The sequence below is a fragment of the Bemisia tabaci genome, chromosome 3 (assembly GCF_918797505.1).
Source record: "Bemisia tabaci chromosome 3, PGI_BMITA_v3".
NCBI classification, from domain to species: Eukaryota; Metazoa; Arthropoda; class Insecta; order Hemiptera; family Aleyrodidae; genus Bemisia; species Bemisia tabaci.
Window position 1 is genome coordinate 36,569,526 of NC_092795.1, and position 24,396 is coordinate 36,593,921.

The following is a 24,396-nucleotide window of genomic DNA, read 5'->3' on the forward strand; positions in this document are numbered from 1 at the left end:
AGGCGCCGGTGCGCCGCCGCTCCGCTTTGTGTTAAGCTCTAATATTTAATCTAGCGGAGTCGGTGTTTTTCAACTCATGACTTTGAAATGTTTGCACACTCTGTATGGATTATTCTCATTTTAATTGATGAAAAACAATATGTAAAAGGAAAATAAAATGTGCGTTTTGTAAGTATTAAGGTGATTCCGTACAAACTTAAGGATTTACAAAGCAAAAGAATTTCTACTCAATTTCTTATAGCCTTCTATAGCCGATGGTGAAAAAGCAACAGCCAGGCGATAAAGTGTAAAGCCCGGCGGTAGGAACTATAGCCCGGCTGTATAATTTTTTATCGCTTCGTGTAGCCCGGTCGTATGATTTTTTCCACTTTCTACAGCCAGCTATATGGTTTTCTATCCCCCTCTTCAGTCGGCTATAAGAACTCCTATGGTATTTTGAAACGCAGCTCCTATCGCCAATTTTTACCAGGGTTTGCTTAAAATAAGTAAAAATTACGCACGCACGTTTTCAATACAACAAATAAATAAATAATTTATTGATAAGTTCATTTCGCCAATTCCAACCAGGTGCAGGTTTGCAAAGTAATGCGAAACGACTTTTTAGCATCACGTTTTCAATTCTGAGACATTTAATGGAAAAATTGAATGTAAGAGTGCTAGGATTCGGGAATCCAGATAATGCAGTTAAAAACAAAGCTCTTTTCGGAAAATTCCTTAGCAGTTGAGGGACGAAACCCCTAATTAGAGCAGTATCAATGTCATGTGCAAAACGAGGAAATGATAGGGGGCACGAGATAACCAGACCGACGTTGATGATCTGCCCTTGAGACTCCTCTTATCACTCACTTTTCAGCCTCATCAAGCACTCTAGGGGGACTCGAACCCCGGACCGAGAGGCACTTATGAACACATTGACTACATAACAAGTTTTTTGACACGTGTCGGTGTAGGCTGAGCTGAACTTCACCTCGAGTCATTTAAACTAATGAATCTTAGCAAATCAACGTTGTCAGAATGGATTAACCTAGCTGATAAATTCTTCTTCATTTTTTCATGTCTTTACTGAGCAGGGTGTCTACTAGAACAGGCTGGCCAAAAATCAGTACTTTTACAGTACTTTTTCAGTAATTACATTCCCAAGAAATTCAGTACCTCCTCAACAGAAAAAATCAGTAATTTACCAGTATCTTCATTTGGCAAAATTTGAAAAACTGCAAAAATTTAAATTTCTCGCTCAAATTGCGACAAAAATTACCAAAACATGGAAAAATTCCGGGCCTTCTTGCGGAATTTGTGCACTTATTTAGGACTTCTGGACCGCCCTTAAAAAATCAGTGCTATTTTCGGACTTGTAGACACCCTGTGTGTGCTGCGACTCTTTGCACACTTTGAGAGGTGCTGATTGGAAAGGCATAGATAACACTCTTAGGTCTTAGGTATGTTCCTTCCTAAGGTTCCTTGTTTTCTGCTTTAAACTGCACATCAAAACCTATACTCTAACTAAAATGGATCAAGTCCAAAGATCCAACAAGATCTGCCCATCAAGATGGATCAAAAGATCCATCCAGTAATCAAACTTAATGGCAATGGCTATTGTTTCACAATATTTAGAAATTGATTGACAAGTGAGGTCAATTTGATTAATGGGCACACTACCTGCCGAAATGCACAAATTGCATAACAGCGACTAAAAAAATCCTCGATCACAACACCACTAATTGGCAAAAAGGCGATGTTGTTAGCGGGATTTGAAGGCTGAACCATTCGATTATCAGTATAAAACAAAATATGATAATAAGATGGGCTAACGCTGCGCAACGTGCTTCTCTGCGATTTCAGCTCAGAAAACGACGTAAAATGCAGAGGCTACATAAGCTCACTGAAGAGAAAAGTTGCTTGGATCTGGAGTCCGCAGACTCTTGAAAACAATGACAAGAAAAAATACTCTTGGTACAATCGGATTTTTGCTTGAATCAAAAGGAAATCCGCTAAAATTAAGAGGCTGGTTTCTCGATCCAAGCAAAAATTCGATTGAGTCGAGAGTATTTTTTCTTGGCAATGTTATAAGAGTCTGGACTCTACATCCAAGCGACTTTTTTTCCAGTCTACTATCATTGGCCAGTCGTTTGGTGCTAGACTCTAAATGGTGCAGTTTTAAGTCATTCATCACGATTGATTTTGAGTTTTGGCATAGATTTACCGATGAAATTCCGACACGGACAGTGTGATAAAACAACGTTGGAGGGGGTGGGTAGGTGGACAGATAGTTGTGCCACGTGGTCTAGGAGCACGGTGGCAATTTGTGGACTTAATGGAGAGTAGAAGATAAGCGCTCGATAAGGGTGTTACCGTTATCATAGATAAATTCAAAGTCAAGGTCGAGAGGGTTGACAGCAGGAGGAGCCGCCAAGATTGATCGGTTGGAAAACACAGCGGTCATTGCTCATTGGCGGTACTTTTGAAATTAAAATATTTGAGACCCGTCATTAGTATAGGAATCAGGTGGTATGAGAAAAAAGAAAGTGCAATGTGAAAAAAATTTAATTTTTGCCTATCATAAGAGAATTCCTCTAAATTACACGATAAAAATAGGATATTTGTAACAGCCAGCCACTGTTTGGCCAAATAACATTAGATTACGGAAACTTGCTAAGATACCCACTGATCAAAGAGCGCATTCTGATTAACCATTTGATAAACTATATCTGCTATTTAAAGAGACAAGAAGGAAAAAGAAGACAGCGAATAAGAGAAAAAGAGGAAAAAATACAGTTTTGATAGAAGGCGGACAAAAAATTGGGAGGGAGAAGTGGTAGTATGACATGAGGGAATTACTGGTCACGCGGATGGATTCAATCGTTGTATGGAATAAAACTGGGGGAAAATCAGGGTGGAACTGATTGCAACCAGAGGATGGATCACTCCTTAAAAATAATAAATAAAGAAAATGGGACAGACAAAATCAACAACGATAAAGAGGAAACTTCCTTTATTTCAACGCGATATACTTTCACCTGCCTTCTCAAATAGGAATACTGGCTCAGAGCGCTTTCCTTCGATTTGATTCTGTGAATCAATATTTTACTCGGATTATAAGTATACTAAATAAGATATGGATAAAAATTGAAATTCATTTCCACTACGGAATTTCCGCGGTGAAAGGCTTGCGAATTTAATATACAGAAAGAGTAGAATCACTTGATGTCCACGATATGACGTTGACTAGTTCAGTGAAGTTGAGCCTACTTTCGATGGGCTAATCTTTCAAACAACTTAGACGGCGGCACTAGCTTTATATCGCAACGGAACTAAGCGCCCGGTTGGATGAGAGCCACTTTTTTATGGCACCTTCGAAGAGCATACAGGTTGGGAAAAGAACATGGCGCCAATTTGATTATTTAGAGCTTGATTGAGACTTACACTGATAAAGGATAAACAGAGGTTCAACCAGCTTCAAACAAATCTCACTGGTAAAAAAAAACCTCTTGGACCAATGCCGCGGTGCATTGACTTAAGAGTGCAGTTTCTTGTCGCCGGATTTAGGAGTCTTGAACTCTTGTTTCAAGCGGATTTTGCATTGATTCAATTCAAAATCCGATTGAAACAAGAGTCCAGACTCTTAAATCCGGCGACAAGAAACTGCACTCTTGAACCAAGAGGTTTTTTTTTTACCGCAGTGATACTTTAAAAAAATCTCTTCGGAATTTGAGGAGAGGTTATGACAAAAACTCGCAAAATTGATACACATGCACTGGGAAAAAAACACATTGGATCTAGAGTCCAGACTCTTGAAAATATTGACAAGAAAAAATACTCTTGATTCAATCGGATTTTTGTTTGAATCAAAACGAAATCCGCTTAAATTAAGAGGCTTGGTTCTTGATTTAAGCTGGATTCTGATTGAATCAAGAGCACTTTTTCTTGTCGATGTTTTTAAGAGTCTGGACTCTAGATCCAATGTGTTTTTTTTCCAGTGCATGGACGAGAAATCAGCCCAAAAAGCAGCAAACATGCATTCGAAACAGATCAGATAAACCTGGTAGCCAACCTGCCAACATTCTTTTATCGGTGGGTATATTATGTAACCGCGGTGAGAAATCAGCTTCAATTTTAAAAAAAAGTAAACAAAACGAGAAAAAAACTTCTCGTGTGAGAGCAAGTTTTAAAATATTTTTTTCATATTTTTACTGTATATTCGTCGATATTTTACACCGAACAACAGAGCTAGCACCTGAAAAATAATGCACAAATAATGTAATGGGAATCGATTATGAATTGCATGTCATCAGAACCAACGAGGTTCGAAATCCAACTCCGTCGATCTCGGCAGGCATCCATCATCTCGTAGAAAATACTCGAAATCCGACGTCATCAATGCCAGTGGTCGTTTCTGCTCAGTGAGTTCATACTTAGAGCGTCAAGTTTGCCGCGTGGTGTAACAAAATCCTTTAAATAGATTAAAATCATGGATATTTTGAAAATTACTCTATTTTGCGGCAAGATGGCAACTATGCTTAGTGGTATTGCACCTAATCACTTATTGTTCCAGTGTTGAGTAGCATAATGAGAATTTTCGCTCTCATTTTTCATTTTAGAGATTGGATATCGGCTCGACAAACTCACGATGCTGATTCAGCCACTGCTACATTAAAGGATTTTTGAAATTTTAGCTGAAACCCATTTCAGCCGCATTCCACTATATGCTTGCTCACCATCATTCCTTAAGTTTCAGTTACCTTAAACTGCTCGAACTGCTTTTGGGGAGTTTCGACGGAGCCCCGAAAAAGATGAAATCCTCTCTATTATACGCTATCCAGAAATCAAGATTGTGACGTCATACGTAAGCTTCCTCCCGATTGGTAGCAATCGCGTGATGATTATGTCTAGCATGACTCAAGGGATCCGAAATGCGGCCTTAAACGCACGAAAGTAATTTAATATTTTGACATGCGAAAAGGTCGAAATTCCAAAAACCTATGAGCCATGCTAGATACAAGTAACAACGGATGCCAGAGCCCATGAGTTTTTAGACTACTCCCTTCTTCACATATCATCGTTTCCAGGACAAAGGAACGTAACTCCATTTCAAGGTTGCAAAATTGACGAAAAAAATCAAGTTTTTTGCAAGATTACACCCGTGCAATTTTGTTCCAAAATTTTTCTGATTTTTGCATGAGATCAGGAGAAAAAATAGTGAAAATTTCGGTTAGGAATTCTCAAAATTCTCTTGGTAAAGACGTTAATTGCAGGAAGAAATTTGGTACCATTAGAATGTGGTTACGTTCTTTCGAGAGGAGAACGACGATATCTCGATTCGATTGAGCTTAAATTACATTGCGGAGACACTACCGAACCGATACCACGCCGATACTATCACATAATAGTGGCCAGTCAACTAAAATTTGACTTGTAAAACGCTCCTCAGAATGGTTTCTGCAGTACACACACGCAGGACTGCATGCAGCACTCGTAGAAATAATTTCCCAGTTGTCCACACAAAAGGTAGGTGCCGCAAAATTGAGTTGATAAAAAACGGCTGGCTCAATGCTCAATGGAGCGTGTAAATTACGGCCTAATTTGCGCTCGATGAAACGTGCGTGGAGCAAATATCCGAATACGTCTAACACGTATAAAATCGAACAGTTGACACATTTTATTTTTTATCTCGATTAACAATGTTAACATCAGGCGCGGACTTAAGACGCACACGCATCAGCGTTCCTATAATTTCTTTATATTCAAATTTCCTGACTTTTCTTTGACTATTTAGGCTTTTCCCTGACTCCAAAATTTTCTGCTTTCCTGACTATCCCTGACCTTGAACAAAACTTCCACTTTTTTTTAAATACACTGACTCTTGCAACCTAAACTTTGTAAAATATTTCTTTACTTGGAGATCAAATCACGAAAAAAGGCATTCAGTAGCTGGTTGAAAAATAGAAAGCCTTAAAGTGTCCAGACATGGTAAACAGATCGAATTCAGTAATATATGTTTTGGTGATAAGTAGATGTGTCAGAAATTGACACCTGACTTTTCCCACGAATTCTCTGACTTTTCAGGTCTTTCCCTGATTTCCCCAGTTTTCCAGGCCGCCGGCAAGCCTGCTGCAACTTAAAACAAGATTTCAGCGGTTTCTTTCCGTGATTACATACTTTGAACTTAAAACGAAAATTTAAGTTGATTGGACTACGTGCAAAACGGGCCATTTGGGGCTCGGGGCGGATACCTTTGAGACTTGCCCTATTCATTAACCTAACAATGCCCCATCTTTTCCCAAAGTTTCAAGCCCCCCAAAAATTTTGGGGAGACGCGGCGGGGGGTCAAAGTTAAAAACCAGCAAAATTTTCGCGAATTTATTACTCGAAAACCAAGAAGTTTTGGAAAATGCGGTTTAAACGAGCGTATTCAACGTGACGAGAGCTTTCAGCAAATGTGTAACATCATAGGGTTTTGTCAACTTCAGCTCGAATTATCGCCTCCGAAGCGCCGGAACGCTCAAAAAAGACCCCTTATTTTTTCACGTTTGGGCCGATTTAAAAAAAAGCCATTTTTTTATTTTCGTGAAAAACTGATATATTGTTCCTGACTCTCTGTAGCCCCTCTAGCTCTTTACCGCATGCTGGGAAATGTTTTGGTCGCGAGTTATGAGAGCGGAAAGGAGCGAAGGTCGGGAAAATCGGCTATTTTAAACTGCGCGCGGTGACGGATTAGGAGACATGTGGCAACAATGCGAGGTCGGCAGAGGAGTGTGATTCGCCGAACTGAGTGGGAGGGGACGTTTTCCCTCCGATCAACGCCGCGCGCGCAGTTTAAAATAGCCGATTTTCCCGACCTTCGCTCCTTTCCGCTCTCATAACTCGCGACCAAAACATTTCCCCAGCATGCGGTAAAGAGCTAGAGGGGCTACAGAGAGTCAGGAACAATATATCAGTTTTTCACGAAAATAAAAAAATGGCTTTTTTTTTAAATCGGCCCAAACGTGAAAAAATAAGGGGTCTTTTTGAGCGTTCCGGCGCTTCGGAGGCGATAATTCGAGCTGAAGTTGACAAAACCCTATGATGTTATACATTTTCTGAAAGCTCTCGTCACGCTGAATACGCTCGTTTAAACCGCATTTTCCAAAACTTCTTGGTTTTCGAGTAATAAATTCGCGAAAATTTTGCTGGTTTTTAACTTTGACCCCCCGCCGCGTCTCCCCAAAATTTTTGGGGGGCTTGAAACTTTGGGAAAAGATGGGGCATTGTTAGGTTAATGAATAGGGCAAGTCTCAAAGGTATCCGCCCCGAGCCCCAAATGGCCCGTTTTGCACGTAGTCCTTTTAAAAATTACAGTAAAAAACCTAGAAATGTGCGTCAGTTTCCACAAAGTTGCAATAATTGTGAAAAATATAGCAGTCTGTGGTGTGATTTTAACCGCACTCTTCGGTGCGTTCAGTGGTGTGCGCTTACTTGCATCAAGTTCGAAAAATCTTGGCAGTAGATAAAAAATCGGGGACATGTAAAACCGATACATAGATAATACTTATTTAGCCAATGCTCACCTAATTTTTTCAATTCGTTTTGGCCCTGCATACCAGCCAGCTCCCGATTTATGCAATACTCTTATGATACTGAATGAAAAAACTCAATATTACCTTATGCACTTAATTAACATAAAGAGGCGGGACTTTAAGAGGGTCAGGGAGTCAGTAAATAAAATAATTTCAGCATGAATATAAATTTCATAAAATTATCGGGAGTCTGACAACATAAGCGCAAGGTCGAGCGCTAAGATCTCGTTTTCGGCTGGTCTTTATTCCGGGCGGATTTCTCTTCCATTCATTCAAGTAAGCGCCCTCACAAAACCATTTACTCTTTCTTTTTCATTCATTGTCTTTCGTTGCGCATTGAGTATTTCGACCAAATACGCGCTGACTCCTTCATTTTTTTATGCCCAGGATTGTTGTTTGTGTTGTTGTTCCAGGTCCAAAGAACAGGACAATACGGTTCTCTTCAGAGTCAAGGCTATTGTCACCACCTCCACCTCCAATTCAGCCTTTACTGCGACTTCGCACAAATATGGTGTGTGAGAGCCTACTTGCACAATGAGGGTGGGAATGCAGGTTGCGTCCCCACTACAATTTTGCCGTGCTAAGGAAGAACGCCGTACGAACATTTGAGAGTTGCCAAATTTCCTTCGATAAAATGTCTACTGATGAGGAAAATTAAGAATATTTTTCATTGAAATTTTCAGACATTTTAGATCAAATTAAAAACTAAATTATCTGAGAAATTAAACAAATATTCAAAAATTTCCCTGAAAATTTGGGTTTGTCCAGGGGAAATTTGACAACACCTGAAGGCTCATACGGCGTTTTTCCTTAGTGCGGCAGTGTTTGTTTCTTAATGCTAGATTTAAAAACAGTAGAGAATTGACGTCTTAATTTTTCAGTAAATCGAGTAGAGGTGCATCCGTGCATTATGATCATATACTTAAAATGACGGTTGAGAAACAGTTATAAGGCGATAAGCTTCAAATCATTTCGGGCCGACCGCTGCTGCACGCACTGTGTTTGACGCAATGCGTGAAGTATTCATGCAGTCTTGTAGGCGCTATGCGTTTCACGCTGCCCGCTGCTGACCGCAGCGACCGCACTATGTCTTTAGCGCAATGCGTGAAGTATTCATGCAGAGTTGTAGGCGCTAATATGTGTTACATGCCAACCGCCGCGCCGAGGGTTTCTCTTTTTCATCTCACGTTCTCGTCATCATTGCTCTCTGCGCCGCGCTGTTCCAGGCCAAATTCCGTGTTCGGTTTCTCTCTTAGTCTTAACTCGACTAATTAAAGGTGCTGTCTATTGTATCACAGAAGGACGACAAAATTAGAGTTTTACTCTCAGGAAATGAGAGATTTTGTCACCTTTTCTCGTTCGTAATTTTTTTTCTGAATCCGAATTTTCTTTATGGCTACATTTAAAAAAAAATGCAAAATTTGCCGCCCCCTAAATTTGCTGCCATGGGCCGCGGCCCATGTGGCCACCCCCTTAATCCGTCCCTGGATGTGCTATGCCATTATTTGAATTTCAAGGAAGAGTTTTTTGATCTGGGTAAGACGGCTTTGCCAGCTTTGCACGAAAAAAGTTTTATTTTGTAATATTGTCTTGGCAAAATCACAGCCATGATGAGTTCGATAAAAAACACCGCTTCATCATCTTGATCACCATTCCTTAGACTAGAGATCACTTGTCTCTTATAGGACCTAGACCTAGAGTCACTTTATACTGAGAGTTAAGACGATGTGAATCCATTTCTGATTGGTTACCGTATTTTAGGCCTCCACTCCACAGTGTCACGAACGGGAATAAAGATTACATTTTCACCAATTGCAAAGATTATAATCTGGAATGGACCGAGGAATTACGGGTTCGACAAGGAACAAACGGAATGAGAGAAGGAGCGGAGAAAGGAATTTGAGAATGAACCGATCAAAGATTACGAAAAACGTTCAATTTTTGTAATCTTTATTCCCGTTTGTGACTCCATGAGGGGATGTTGTCTTAACTCTCAGTATAAAGGGACTCTAGTAGGACCTACAGACTGACGGTTTTCGAATGTGATTTCGGGTTATTCTGTACGATTTAGCAACACTGTTCTTAAAGAGCAGCGCCCACCTCCTGTGAGGATGAAGCTGAAGCAGTGTTCTCAAAATCCTCGAGACGTTTTCAAAATTGAGGTCGAAGAGCAGTGCAAGGTGTGCTCTGCCTCTGTCGGGGTCACTATGCCTGAAACCGCTTTCTCGCTCAGCTACATCGGGATTCCTTGGCTTGATGAGCGAAATTTTCAGGCAACAGCTTCCAATGGCAAGGTTCCTTTCGGCGTACCGAAAGCAAGTTCAAGATCATAATCATTACCATAAAGAGGGGTCGATCATTCGCCTATTAACAATTCATCATTAGCGGATCCAATAAATTGGCGACATTGTTTTTTCTTTACTTAAACCTATGAAAGTGTATCGATTCTTGGAGGGGAATGGTTTCCCGAGAAGTATCGATTATTCAACACAGGTTTAAATGGAAAAAAGCCAGTCTTGCCAAATTGCTGGATCCGTCTCTGTATTTCGTTAATTTTCTTCAACATAACGTTTCCTGATTCATTTCGCAGTTCCCTAATTTTTCCACGTCAAAATACACGCTGCTGCCATCTCGTCCTTGGTTGCGCAAAAAAAATGGGGCTTTTTTAATTTTTTGGAATACTGAGACACTGAGAGAGGATTGTCTTCTTTTTACCGGAGAACCAAAAAAGCTGAATACTCTTTTAAAAATGTTCGTAAAACCTCTTGACAAAAATTTGCCTTCGAAATTTAATTTTCCATTTCAATTAAAAAAATGACGCAAAGAAGGGGGAAAATACTTTTATATTTTTGACAGTACTGAAGATACACTTTTTTTCATATTCTACGAATAGAAGATAAACTCTTGAAAATCTGTCAGAGGCCAACGAAGGCAAAGAATGAACCGTAATTCCAACAATAAGATGAGGAGTCTTTCCCGCTAAATACTATGTTCCCACACTGTCCATATAGGAGAGCGACATAGGTTTAAAAAAATACAGTACATTCAAAGTTTGAAGAAAATAAATAAATAAAGTATTGAGCCTAAGCCACCCTGTAATACTAAGAGGAATAAAGTCGTGCAACAAGCACGATCTTACATGAGACACGCCTTGAAACTGGCTCTACGCCCAGAGTGAAAATGTCATAAAATCTGCTTTTAGAAGGTAACTCTTGACAAAATATCACGAACTCAGCTAACACTAAGCGTAATCTAGAGTTGCATTCGCATCAAATGTAAGCGGCGCGGCTTAAAAAGTCAATTATCGTTCTGCATGGCTGTATGCTGCTGTGCTAAGGAAGAACGCCGTATGAGCCTCCAGGCGTTGCCGTTCCTTCGATTAATCACGAATTTAATTGAGAAAATTTATAAATAGTTCAAAATATAATTTTTATGTGATTTCATCTAAATTGACTGTGAATTTCAAAAGAAAAATATTCCTAACTTTCTTCAAAAATAAATATTTTCCGAGGGGAAATTTGGCATCATTAAACGTCCATACGTCGTTTTTCCTTGGCACGTCTACATGCACTTAAGATCTCATGGTATGCAATCCCTCTGTGAAACCCGCATGGAGCTTCTGTGTGGTCTTCGAAGATATTTTTCGCACAAAGCAAGTTCTCGGATTTTTCTATCTTACCACCTTAAAACTCAGTAAAGAATGTCAATTCGTTTAACTTTTGTAGGTATCATAAATTTTTGGAAACGTACAGCATTACGTTGATCGTGATTTTTTTTAGGAAGGACGTTTGACTACATCGCAAATTAAATTAAATTACTGTAAACTGAGATTAGTTGCGAGCGGACCAATTTTGGTCGGCCGGGTGCTTTCGACGACAACGATATCTGTAACATTTTAAGCTCTCTGAAGATATTTACAAAAATATCAGGCAAAGTTCAAGGGTTCTCGACGATTGTCGCACACCGACGCAGAATAAAGATATACATATTCCCACTCAACAGTCGCGACGTAGGTATGTTACAATGTAGCCGAGGTGACCTTCACGGGCTCGAAAAAAACGCGGCGAGATTTCCCGCACTCGAACCCAGAGCCTCTCGAGCAGGCGTTGGAAACGTTATTAACGAGACAAACAACACAAATTGGTCGGATGCCAAGTTTAGCTCAAGTCAGACGGCCACCAACGCGAACGGCCGGCCGGCCGGCGCGCGGCGTTCAGCGCCAGCATTTTCTTGCTGCCACCGCTTCAAATTTTCGCGATGGAAGGAAAATTTTTCGGCTTCAAAATTCAAAGCATACTTGTGATGACAATTTTCATTCTTCTAACAATAGATCGTAGTCGATACATCAAACGGGTGAGATTGTATCGATATCCATTGGTTCAAAACATAAACATAGCCTCAAAAGTCAATTCAGAAATCTGAGGGAACGGGTCTTTTGAAAAATATTTTTTATTCTTTTGAGTACCAAATGCCAATGCATAGTGAAATTGTGAGGAATTTTTTCATTTTCAGCTTTTCCAACTTAAATCCTAATTGTTTTGTTTGAGGTTATGTTCTATTGTTTTGAACCAAACGATACATCGAACCATTATCGAATACTATCTATGGGACTGACAGAATTGTCTCCTTACCTAGGATATTCCATCAAGTGAATTGTAGTAAAAAATTTCCGATATTGGAAACTAAAATTAAATTCTTTGTTGGGTCAGCACTTTTTTTTTGCTCGCTGCTACATATTTTCACAAGTTTTTGCATGCAATGTCTGTCTGGCTCGAAAATTCTTAAAATGGTAATACTTTTTTGGGGGGTCTCATTTCGGGAACGGGCCCCCCTAACTAACCTTAAGTCTTCCTTTATGTGGGTTTTTCAAGTTTTGGGGGCCCCTAAAGAGGTCCTGCCAGGGCCCTTTGAGCCACTCGTCAGAATTTCTGGGGCGCTAAAGCACCCCCTGATTTTTGAAGTTATCTGTTCGTTATCTCAGAAGCTGATTCAAATTATATGGGTAAAGTATTGGCTGGAGAGAGGAGGAGAAGGAGTTTCGAAAACCGAGATTATGGTACTACCCCAATGACCTGTATTTAGCTTCGTTTCAAACTCACTTAAGTTACTCATAATAGAAATATGCGATATTCTGATTGACTTGGTCGGAAATTTTGCTAGATTAATGATATCCCTTTGACGTTAATAGGAAGAAGATCAGCGAAAACATTAGGTGCTAATAATTACTGAAGCATAATAAAAATTTAGCGGAAGAGAAAGGCAGAAGCGTTTCACTTTACGGTTCAATTCACAGTCAGATCATTCATTTTTATTATCTTTCCAGCTTGTTCTAATTTTAACTAGCTGCCATGCCAGACGCGGCAAGATGCATCTTCGCAAAATTATCGTCAGATTACTTCACAGCAGACTAAACAAGAAGATAACTCGAGTTGTATAAGCAGCCGGTGTTCCGAAGATAAAGCAAAGAAAGTTTTAAACAAATAATATTTTCGGAAATTTTTTATTGAGCAAATCCATCCATCGAATTGTCAATACATTTTCCAATAATGAGTTACTGTTTCAGGCTCATTTTAGGAAAAAATGCGCTAATAGTCTCGTTATGCAGGTAAATTATTTAATAGATATACGCCACAGATGCGAAAATTCTAGTCGAGCTTCTTGAGAATAGAGAGGATTCATAAGACCTCGCATGAATTCGACGATTAGTTGATTTTCATCATACTCAGGCTGGTAATTCTGGATTACTTGAAAGATTTATCATTAAGCCATTGGCTAGAGTCGATGATCAAGGTGCATAATGACAAAATAATACATTTTTTTCGTGCCATCATCAATGTAAAGTGATAGAAAAGACAGCTACTATCGGTACACTTACGTCATTTAGAAGAAGTCGATATAAATTGCCCTTTATCATTTAATTTGCAGCAAATTTCGAATCATTTAAACCGTATTCCACCTTCAGAATACAATGACACTAATTTCACCCACATAGGCAAAAATAAACCTTAAACGCCCTTTTTGTGAAATTTTGCGACTTACGTCTGTTAGAAAAATAATCGATCGATAATTGGTTGGTTGGTTCAATTGACAAGTAGCATCGTATGTAGGATCTTTCCTAGGTTCCTGATAAAAAGAAGCAGAAAATATACGGGAAATTTAGAAAGTTTACCTTTAGAGTGATTATACAGCCGAAGAGTGCGATGAGGTTGCAGAGCACATGATATGCATCGACTAGAAGGGTGAGAGCGTGAGTGAGGTGACTGACCACCAACTGCACCAGGAAGAAGAATAGCGTGATCGTCAAAATCACGTACAACTGCACTGGCTGCAGGCTCCGAAACCATTTTTTCATCACCATCCTGACAAAAATCAAAAGGAAGAGATGGAATTAATTAAAAAATAAATACAAATATTTTCGGGGAAAAACACGTCTAGAGAGAGGCGATTTCGTGGGCTAACAAATTGTCACCTTGCTTATAGAGGACACAAATTATACTGGAGAAAACAACTCATCTTTGTAGGATTGAATTGGCATGAAAAAGTAGAATTTTAACACACTGAGAAGTTTACATTTTCATGATTTAAGAATGCTTTTAAGGCTACCCTAAGATCAATACAATGATATCAACTAGCTGGGGGAGATATGAGATCTAAGCCAAATATTCCTCATAAATGTGCGGAGTTTTCTAAGATTTTTTCTTTTTTTAAATTAAGAGAGATAGCCAGATGTATAGCATAAATGTAAGCTTCACATTATAAAATGAGATGTATAAAATGAGCTGACAATAAGACGAAGCAGCAACTGGACAGAGACACAAAAGCAGAAAATCGACAAAAACTGATTACACATCATTCTAAGCTATGCAAAAACTACGGGAGGCTTTATTAATCTTAACACTCTTAATATTCTTGTTTAAATAACTCTCGGTTATCTATGAAGTCCCTATTTCTTTGATTAGTCCAAGCAGATTCATTTCAAAGACTTATTAAACTGAGAATTGCATGAAATACGGAACGAAAATGGCAGAAAATCAAAGAAAAGTTTCTACACGATGGATTGTAAGAAGTCAGTTTGTTAAGACTGGGCAAAATCTACGAACGGACACACGCAAATCATCATCGTCTTCGCTGTAAAGTGCGAAGTAGGTAAGTAACACAACAAGAGATGTAAAACAATAAACTGTACTTGAAGGCAAACATCATGAGTATATTGCAGTTTTCAAAATGTTGAAAATTTCGAAAACGGAAAAACAACAAAAAGTCATGGTTACTTTGAGGTAGTGTTCAAAGTTAAAACATCGTACATTGAAACAAATATTTCAGCCTATGCATTTGTTGAAAGTTCATAAATTTTGAAGTCTTTAGCATTAAGATAAAAATAAATTGTTGAAGAAAATTTTTTAAAAAAAGTAATAGGTAAAATAAATAATTTAAATATAAAGTGAATTTCTAAATTTTAATTTTTGTTTTGAGTCTAAAGTTTGAAAACTACCATTTTTGAAGATTATTAGAGTTAGTATTGCGCACATTATGAGCTAATTGCGCGCGCCTGAAGTGCCGTAACAGCCGTACCTTAAATTAAAGTTCTACAGAAACAAGAAGCATGCGCATAACGGTTCGCCAAGAAAAAATGTGAACCGGTGTAATCAGAATACAATAAATAAATAGTCTATTGATGGAGACTTAGCTTTAAAGATACTATACACGTACTAGAACTAGAATGACACAGGACGAAACGAATAAAAATGAAAATGATAAAGATAAAAATAACTAATTCAACCTGAATACAATTGTAGCAGATACAAATACATGAGAAGCGTGATCACAAACTGACAAAAATGAACTAAAAGACCTGGGGAATAAACGAAAGCATATTAAAAAACTAAGCTAAGTAGATTAAGACACTTAATTAAAACACAAAAAAAGGGAGGGAGTGGAGTTAGACTGATACAAGTAACTCACGAACAGAAATTAAAAAAATGTTCTCTCACGTTTTATTCTACTCTACGAAAATCTTAATACATGTTGATTTGTACAGCACTGAATGAGGTTGAATGAGATGAACTGAAAAATAAAAATGAGAACACAAAATAGCATCAGCAAAGAGGCTCGCAAAAAATCAACTTCATTCCATTAAGGACTACAAGTGCAAAGGCATGGAAATGTATCGAGAGAATGGGAGTAATCAAACTAAAATAAACGCTTCAAAACGAGTTTTCATGAGTTTCGGTTCATGACGGTCGCGAAAGATTAAGAAAAAAACCTATGAACATGAGGGGTTGGGGGGGGGGGGGGGGCAGCACTTATGCGCGAAGATACTTTTCAGAAGGAACATTCATATTCTGACCCAAAATCCACCTAGAACACACGGGTGCGCTGATCCGCGAGGCAGGGAATGGTCCCACATAACTATACGGACTATACGGATCAAGTGAAATGTCCGAGAGGATCGTTCCCACAGATAAGGGCGCTACACAACATTTTTTTCCAAGTCCGGAAACGCTTTTTTGTAGTCGATCTTTGCCTCACATTTGTGGGAGGAATCATGACAATTCATATGATGTTTTCCCACAAAAATGAAAAATGGCATATCTGTTGATGAATCCTCCCATCTATACTATTATCTATACTATAAGCTCCAAGACCTCCTAATTTTGCGAAACTGGTGACGCTTAGTTCCAGCGTTCTACCGGGCCGATTTTCATGATTTTTGCGGCTATCGACGGGCAATTGTGTCTAGATAAGCCAACTCTTTTAAGATTTTCAAAATATGGCCCAGGTTTTTTTATATTAAGTGGTAAAGTTGCGAATTCTCCCATTTAAACAATGTAAATTTATACTTTTTGTCATAGTTCGTTTGAGCGTTCTACCGGGCCGATTTCCATGATTTTTGCGTAAATCGACAGGTAATAGGCCCTAGATGAGCCCGCTCTAATCAGATTTTGGAAAAAGGACCCAGGTTTTTTTAAAATCGCGTTATAAAAGTGAGTGAGTTTACAGAATGCTCCGGTGCTGCTACCGCTATGCGCGGGAGGATGCGCAGTGGTCAAGGAGGTTGCGCAGTAGCTGTGTAGCCTGCGCATCAGCTCTACACTTATCTTCACAAGATTCTGGACTTCGTGTAGGGCGGTGGCCGAGTCGTCTAAGACGTCGGATGCGTCCACCGAAATCACGGTGTAGGTTCGATTCCCGACTCCTGACTATTTTAATTATTACCTGATTATCATTGTTCGTTGTTTTACTGTAATATTTCATCAAGCAGTCATTCCAAAACGCGTCCTTTTGACTTCAAAAAAAAAAAAAAAAATGTCTTCATTCATCAAAACCAAAAATTATTTCATTCTGAAAGTAAAGTATACCTCATATCGTAATTTTTTAGGGAAAAATAAAATCAACATCGATAAGGGTAAGAGGGTAAAAATAGGGTCGCGAAGCGGCCCATTGATGGCGCGGAGCGCCTTCAGGGGGTTGGGCCGCGTAGCGGCCAGGGGGCGTAGCCCCCTAGTTACAGTCTAGCCGTTCAACCCTCGAACAATCCGCATTCCGTATACTCCAGCCCTGATTTCCACATTCTTAATTTTCTCGCCTCCCGAATTATCCCAGGTCCATAAAAACGCGAAAAATGGATTTACTTTTTATGAGAAGACGAGTTATACATACAAACGGAAGCAGCTTTTACTTTCCTCGACAATGCCGCAAACGGGCAACAGGTGGCCCACATTAAGCTTCCATCGCGGGGTTTACGGCCGACCAGCGTGCAGTGAATCGAATCAATTAGGAAGGTCGGACACGTGACTTAAACTGTAAATTTTGATGTTTGTTTTTTCACATTTTAAATTTTAAGGGGTGCATTTGGAATAAAATATTACGGGAAAATCAATGAAGCCGCTTGTAGAACCTCAAAGTTTGTATAAATGGAGTTCTGAGCGTTTAAAGTTTTCCAATTTTGTCCGACCTCTCCTATTGACTGGATCCACTGTGCGGCGCGGCGCGCGTTACGGTGGCGCGGGTATGATGCGGATGCTCTGGTCTGGTAAATGGTAATTTACTACTTGATTGCTCAATGGGATGGCTTGGTCACAAGAACAATCCCAGCAACGAGCCTGGATGATCCTTCATCGTCCCTCCGCCGCAATGACTCTATCACCAATGGGATTCGACCAGGGCCGCTGTCCGCTCTCGCAAGATATTTCACCCACGTGAACATTCAAATGGACTTTATTTTTTGCAATAAGGAACTATACACAGGGCCGGACTTACCTACTTGCCGCTCATGGGCCGCCTCTATTTCGCCGCCCCTCTCATTCGTTTTGAAACATCGATACAAACCATCAATTGTAAACGTGCCAGAGGAGGAGGGGTGCATAAGACGCGTTTACTCGCATTTGGCATATTTTGTGTGAAAACCCTGTCACCACTAACAAAAGTTCACGGAACTTTGCGCGAAAATTAAGTTCCGTAAACCTATCCCTGTGTGGACAAGGCCTTTCGTTAATGAGAAAAGAACGAAAAAATTATGAAAGAATAAACATGATGGATGTGGTTTATTGATATTCATTTCCGCCACCGCGCCAACCGCGCAATGCGTGAAGTATCCCCACAGTCTTGTAGGTGCTATGCGTTTCACGCGCCGACCGCTGCTGACCTCACTATTTTTGACGCAATGCGTGAAGTATTCATGCAGTCTTGTAGGCACCATGAGTTTGGAGGCCGCGCTTAATTTGAAACGGTGCGTTATCGCGTCAAGCAGTACATTTTCCATCGGTGAAGATTATAACCACTAATCCTGATGATGCTTGAGCTGTGCACGTCTACAAATGCTATCCTCATTCTTTCGATTTTCTTCATAATGGAAAAATAATGCCACGACATTTTAAGTGACGACAGTAGAAATGAGTGCGCCTTTCCCCCTTTTTTCCCCATGACGCAGATGAACTTTCACTGATGTAAATTGTACTCCTCATCATAAGAGCAAATCTACTGGCTTTACACGTGAGCGCAAGGAGCTTACTTTTCCTTTCTTCGGTCTGAGTTTTGACCTGACGCGTGCCCACCGAGCTGCGGTGAGAAAACTTTTCCCGCCAACTGATTTTATGGAGAGTACGCTTAGCAAGCTCCACGGGTGCAACAACCACGATTTGCTCCCTGCATAAAAACGTTGTTGCCGTGATAGTCGTGAAGACGGATGGTTCGTCTTTCCGCTGAACCTCATCAAAAAACAATACTGAGAGGAGCTACGCTACTTGAAGTAACACCAGTTCCTATCCATCCGATTGCTCATATGGTCATTTTAAGCAGCGTTAGTATCATAAAAGGAAAGTTTATGTCTCGATGGGGTTTTCACCGCTACATGGAGAAATTTCTGTTCTAAAAAAAATTGAGATTTTAACCACGACGGAACACGCTGTTTTTTATTGTCAGCCTAGAAAAAGCAGACTCTTCGTTTTAATGTAAGCTATATACATGTGATCTTACGCGTGGTGAAAAATGACTTTAATTCTGAGTTTTGGAATATAATTACCTAGATTTTCCGCTAGTGCCAGCCCTAGAGTCGCAAAAGATAACAATCTAGGCACAGCTATCCAGTCGATACTATTTGGACCATATTTTGCAATTAGAAACTACAAATTCAGACTCATCCATAAAAGCACCTACCTACATAAAGAAACTTGTGGCACATGCTGTTTCTAACATGAGTCAGAAATTGTAGTTCCCAATTGCAAAGTGAAATTCATTTAACCTTTCTATCAGGGAATAAGTAGCAAACCGTTTTCCATGTCGAAAATAAAATAATTATCCTATATAGCTTTGCGATGGATACAAAAAATTATTTTTACCTGCCGTGATTTGAAAAAGATCCTGAACACACGTAGCTCAAATAAAGCTTCCGCCGGCAAAAAAACAAAACCCGCCACTTGATCTCCGTGAATTATTCACTCGACTCAACAAATCAATTCACCACTTTTTAGTTGCTTATATTTTTTTCAAAATGGGAAAAATTGGTTTAAAAATCCTCAGCATTTTAAAGTAATTCAACCGACAAAATGTCACTTAAAGGATCGAATCGTGGCCATGCACGAGGTGAACTGCGAGATTGGGATAAAGGCGACACGAAAAAGGCCACTCTCGCATTCCCCACACCGGAAGGATCGCGAATGGGACCAATAAAATAACCCGCTGTTGCCAAATCTTCTCAGCTTTCATTCTGAGGCACGATCTATCGGAAAATCACATGTCTGATTTATCATTACGGTACATTATAGGAAACCATTGTGAAATATGGTTATCTAATAGTGATCAAAAATTTCATACAAACGGTGCGAAAGTTAGGTGTAATTTAACCTTGTTTAAGTTACGTTAAACAACTTTGTAAACATTTTTATGAAAAGGTTTTATTTTTTTTTATTTTTTATTTATTATTATTTTTCTTTTTTTTAAAAAAAGCAGAAAATACCATGAAACTAAGCACATAGATTGCGCTGGATCAAAGGAAACTTTTGCTAGGACGATATACCGAACAGTTTCGCATGCTTACTGCTGGTCAAACATTGGCGGAAAATCCAATTTTTTCTTCTTTTTTTCGCAGAGAGAACAAAAGGACAACAGAGCGATATATTCCTTTCAACGATGTTCTTTGATTTATATCGCAAGATTAAATGATTCGATTGGTATTTGGACTAGATTTGCAAAAACCATCAGGTTTTTCCGAGCAGTGCAGTATTGCTTCTCTGAAACACCGTAACGGGAGTCATAAAAATGAGTGAAATTCACTGCCAGTCTTTCTCATTTAAATACAGTTTTTTTAGGGGCACTGGAAAAAATCGCGAAATAACTATGATAGCGTCTCTCTTGCATATGACAGAGGGTGGTCTGCCTGGGGCAACTACATCGGATACCGATGGGTATGAACATTTTTCGAAAAATTGGCAACCACGGATCTATGGTAGACCGTAATTGAGGGCCGCGTATCATCATGATGGTTCGCGAGAGTCCAAACTCCACCGTTAAGGCCGGGGACGAGATCTTGAAAATCTAAAGGTCACGCTTTAAATCTGGCCTTATTGACGCTTGGCTTTTGGCGGGGAGCACCGTGCTACTTTGATGTCGATATGTGCTTCATTTTGTTATAGAAAATTTCTTTTGAGCGAGATGGAGTAGAAAAGGAAGGGGGATTGAGTGTTATAAGTGGAACTGATCCTTTTTCATGGTCTCTCTCGTCAAAAAGCAGAAACAGAATCCCCGTAAGTCTATAGGGTGATGTTTTTTGGGAACGATTAATATAATTTTTCAATTTTAAAATTTTACTTCATGCTCAATTGAGCTTTGGTGAAAAATCAATTAATTAGTTGAACAAAAGGAGAGAAAAAGCAGGAAAAATGTTTCCACCAGGAGGGCCTGGGGACGGGGACATCCACCCTTGCGCGAAAAAGAGAGAGAAAGGCTATCATCCTATCTCTAGCTGCATATCGATCGCATTATGTGTGAAAGTTGCTTTTCAATCGCAACTTTTGAAGATCTCCGATTATGCATCATTTTTTTCCAGAAAAACTGATCAAAATGGTTACGTGCAATTATTTTGAATGATTTTATTGAAATGATTGAGAAAATTTACGAAAAAAGTTCGATGAAAACAGGCGGTTAGCTTTTCTTTAAAAAAATAAAAAAAAGAGAAGAAATACGATGGCGCACTTTGAGATATGCATTTTTTTATTTTTGCCATCGGTATGCTCCCCAGGAAATCTAGTAGCCAATACCAAGAGTACAGATGGCCGGCTACCAAATTTCCTCTCGATTGACTGGACGTGTATGGTTAGTATTACCTGAGGTTTGGTGCTGGCTACTTGATTTCTTGGGGAACATTTGTATCGAGGCTATTAGCCACTGTCAGGCCACCACTTTATACATGAGGTGTTTATTTATATTAATGAAAATAAAATAATCAATACATGTACACATTTTTTTTCGATTTTTTTTTTTAAATTCTGCGATGATTCGAGTTCTGGCGGAATTTTGACTCATAGAAAATTACAATAATAGATTAACTGAAGCTGATTATTTAGCTTCGTAGAGACACCATGAAGAAACACCGTGAAAAATCCTGCGTCAAAGTAATGATGCTGATCGTCAGACTTACACACTAGTGCAACAAGACGTTCGTGTGGTTGGTGACAAAGACCGTTTCGAAACGTGACAATTTATGCAATTATGGGAGCCAGTGGGATGCGGCATTATGCGTTCAATTGTCGTATTCAACTTATTTTCGCAAACATCTACTACAGCCACTGCGCAGATCAACCTTCCATTTTGCGTTACTATACCTACGGCATTTACATTGAACAGAGAAAAATAAAAAAACACTACGTTAGAATATTCGCAATTATGAGGGTTTAATGGTATACATACGTTAGTTATAAACGACCCAAAAATTGTGGTTCCAAATTGCAAAATGTGGTCCAAATAACAAACAAATCTAATGAGTAGAAATTGGAAATTAAATGACCATTTTATCGAGACAGCACACTGGAAAAAAACACATTAGATCTAGAGTCCAGACTCTTAAAAACATCGACAAGAAAAAATACTCTTGATTCAATTGGATATTTGCTTAAATCAAGAACCAAGCCTCTTAATTGGAGCGGATTTCCTTTTGATTTAAGCTTAAATCTGATTGAATCAAGAGTATTTTTTCTTGTCAATGTTTTCAAGAGTCTGGACTCTAGATCCAATGTGTTTTTTTTCCCGGTGCATGGTAGGAAAAGATCCCTTTTGCGGAAAAATGTTGACTTATACTGTTGTTTCATCTGAAATAGTGTAATTTTTTACGCACTTACTGCTCTGTAAAATTAGGCTCATTTTTTTACGCTAGATAAATTTGTCCATCCAAGCTGGATTGAATAGCTCATTTGAATTAGATTAGTCGGATTTTGAAGGAAAACCAATTCCGAAAATGTGGGCGTTATTGCTCTCTGGCAACAAGCGGCAGCTGGGGTTGCAAAGTGAGGAGCAGGTAATAAATTGACGACGTATTTACCTCATGACCGAGAAAATTTAATAAACTCCTGAAGACGAGGCGGGAATTTAATTATAAGAATTGCGACAAGCTCCTCTCAGCTGGAAGTTTCGATTACCCATTTTGCTTGATCGCCCATTACCTGTAGCCGTTGCCCATTATCCAATTACTCCATGTCGATTGCCGCGCGAGTCTCTCGCCACGATACCGCGTTCGCACGCAAGAGCAAAAGAGCATCCATTCGTCCTAACTTTCGAATCGCTTTTCGAGATAGCGATGCAACTTGAAATACAAACATTTTACTAAAATGGAAGACTATACTGGGAAAAGAAACACATTGGATCAAGAGTTCGAACTCTTCAAAACATCGACAAGAAAAAACACTCTTGATGCAATCGGATTTTAGCTTAAATCAAGAACCAAGCCTCTTAATTTAAGCGGATTTCCTTTTGATTTAAGCAGAATCAGGAGTATTTTTTCTTGTCAATGTTTTCAAGAGTCTGGACTCTAGATCCGATGTGTTTTTTCCAGTGTAGAAACAAATTTAAAAAGCATAAAAAAAAAAAAAAAAAATTGCAACATACATGAAGCGCTCTTATTCAACAGTTTTAAACTGATACCTACACATTATGGAGTCTTGTCATGAAACAAGGATGTAAACTTCAGAGCCTCATCTTCGTCAGAATAGTAACCGTTTTAAAGGCCTCTTAGACAATATTCAGATCGAAATTTTAGTATTAAATAAATTAATAATGAATGAGAAAATGGTGAATCTAACGCTCTGACAATGCAACTACCAGGAAGGAAGAAAAGAAAATCAATTTTGTAATGAAATTAATTTCCTCGATTTTTTTTGCGCGAAAACATCCGTTAAAGAAACAGAACTGAACTGATTGCATTATTAAAAACGACGGATTTCTAATTTAACAACTAATGATTTCAAGTTTTTTGCTGGTTTACTTACTGCCAATAAAGTAGGTACTAATCACTTTCACGAGCTTTTCTTACCCTCGTCGACCTACAAAGTTTTGGTTTCGAGAGGGAATACAGAACTGATCACCGGAGCATTTTCAGACTTAGGACTTAGGGCCATGGAGCTATAGATACGGCCTTGAATCGGGAAATAGCATCAACTATTTCCGCTGGACTCGGATTCTGATAGGTGACACTCCGCCACCACCGGTCATTTATAACGCACCACAGTGGCGCTCAATTATCCACGCTGCTTAATGGAGAATACATTGTCATGATAATAACTGGACTAGGGAATAAAATGGAATAATTCGAATGAGGAAAAGCGGCGCTTCAGTGACGACAATAGAATGCGCGATGCGCTTACATACTTCCATCGGACACAGTTAATTATTCATCCACGTCCCACATCGCGATCGTCCCAAAGTAAACAAACAGAGATGAGTCTTTGAACACCATATTATTGTTTTCAATATTATACGTGCTTCATATTCTATAATTTCAGGGGGTTGAATCGCTACTCGCAAAGAAAACTCACACAAAAATGGATAGCAGAGATTAAAACAATTTTTTTTTAAAAAAAGGTTCGTTTTTTGCTTTGGGCAAAGCTGCTCAAAAACGATTGTTAAAAAAACAATTCAAAGTTGAGGACCATTACCAAAATGAATAATTAACGTAACGCGGGGAAAAAGGATCGTTTCTCTTACAGTGATTAGAAAGGATTCAAAGTCCTGGTAACTATGCTGCTTTGTTACCGGGACTGTTACCGTAAAATTAATGTTTCGGCTATAATTAAATTGGACGTGGAATCTACTATGAGCATTATAGGAGCAACGATTCTTTTTCCTTCGTGAAAAAGGATGA

At 39.1% G+C, this 24,396-nt stretch overlaps 1 protein-coding gene across 5 annotated transcripts in view; it reads right to left on the reverse strand.

Annotated features, from left to right (window-relative positions):
- Positions 1–24,396, reverse strand: part of ZnT77C (Zinc transporter 77C) — a 69,636-nt gene that overhangs the window by 17,165 nt on the left and 28,075 nt on the right. For 2 of the 5 annotated variants that reach the window (XM_072298289.1, XM_019052509.2), the window contains exons 2-3: positions 15,542–15,614; positions 13,720–13,909 (exon numbers count right to left, since the gene is read on the reverse strand). In XM_072298289.1, the coding sequence (XP_072154390.1) occupies positions 13,720–13,908 (189 nt within the window). In that variant the 5' untranslated portion in view covers position 13,909; positions 15,542–15,614. Of the gene's footprint in view, positions 1–13,719; positions 13,910–15,541; positions 15,615–19,387; positions 19,546–24,396 lie in introns of those variants that run through there. The other 3 variants (XM_072298288.1, XM_019052508.2, XM_072298290.1) reach the window with 2 other exon arrangements.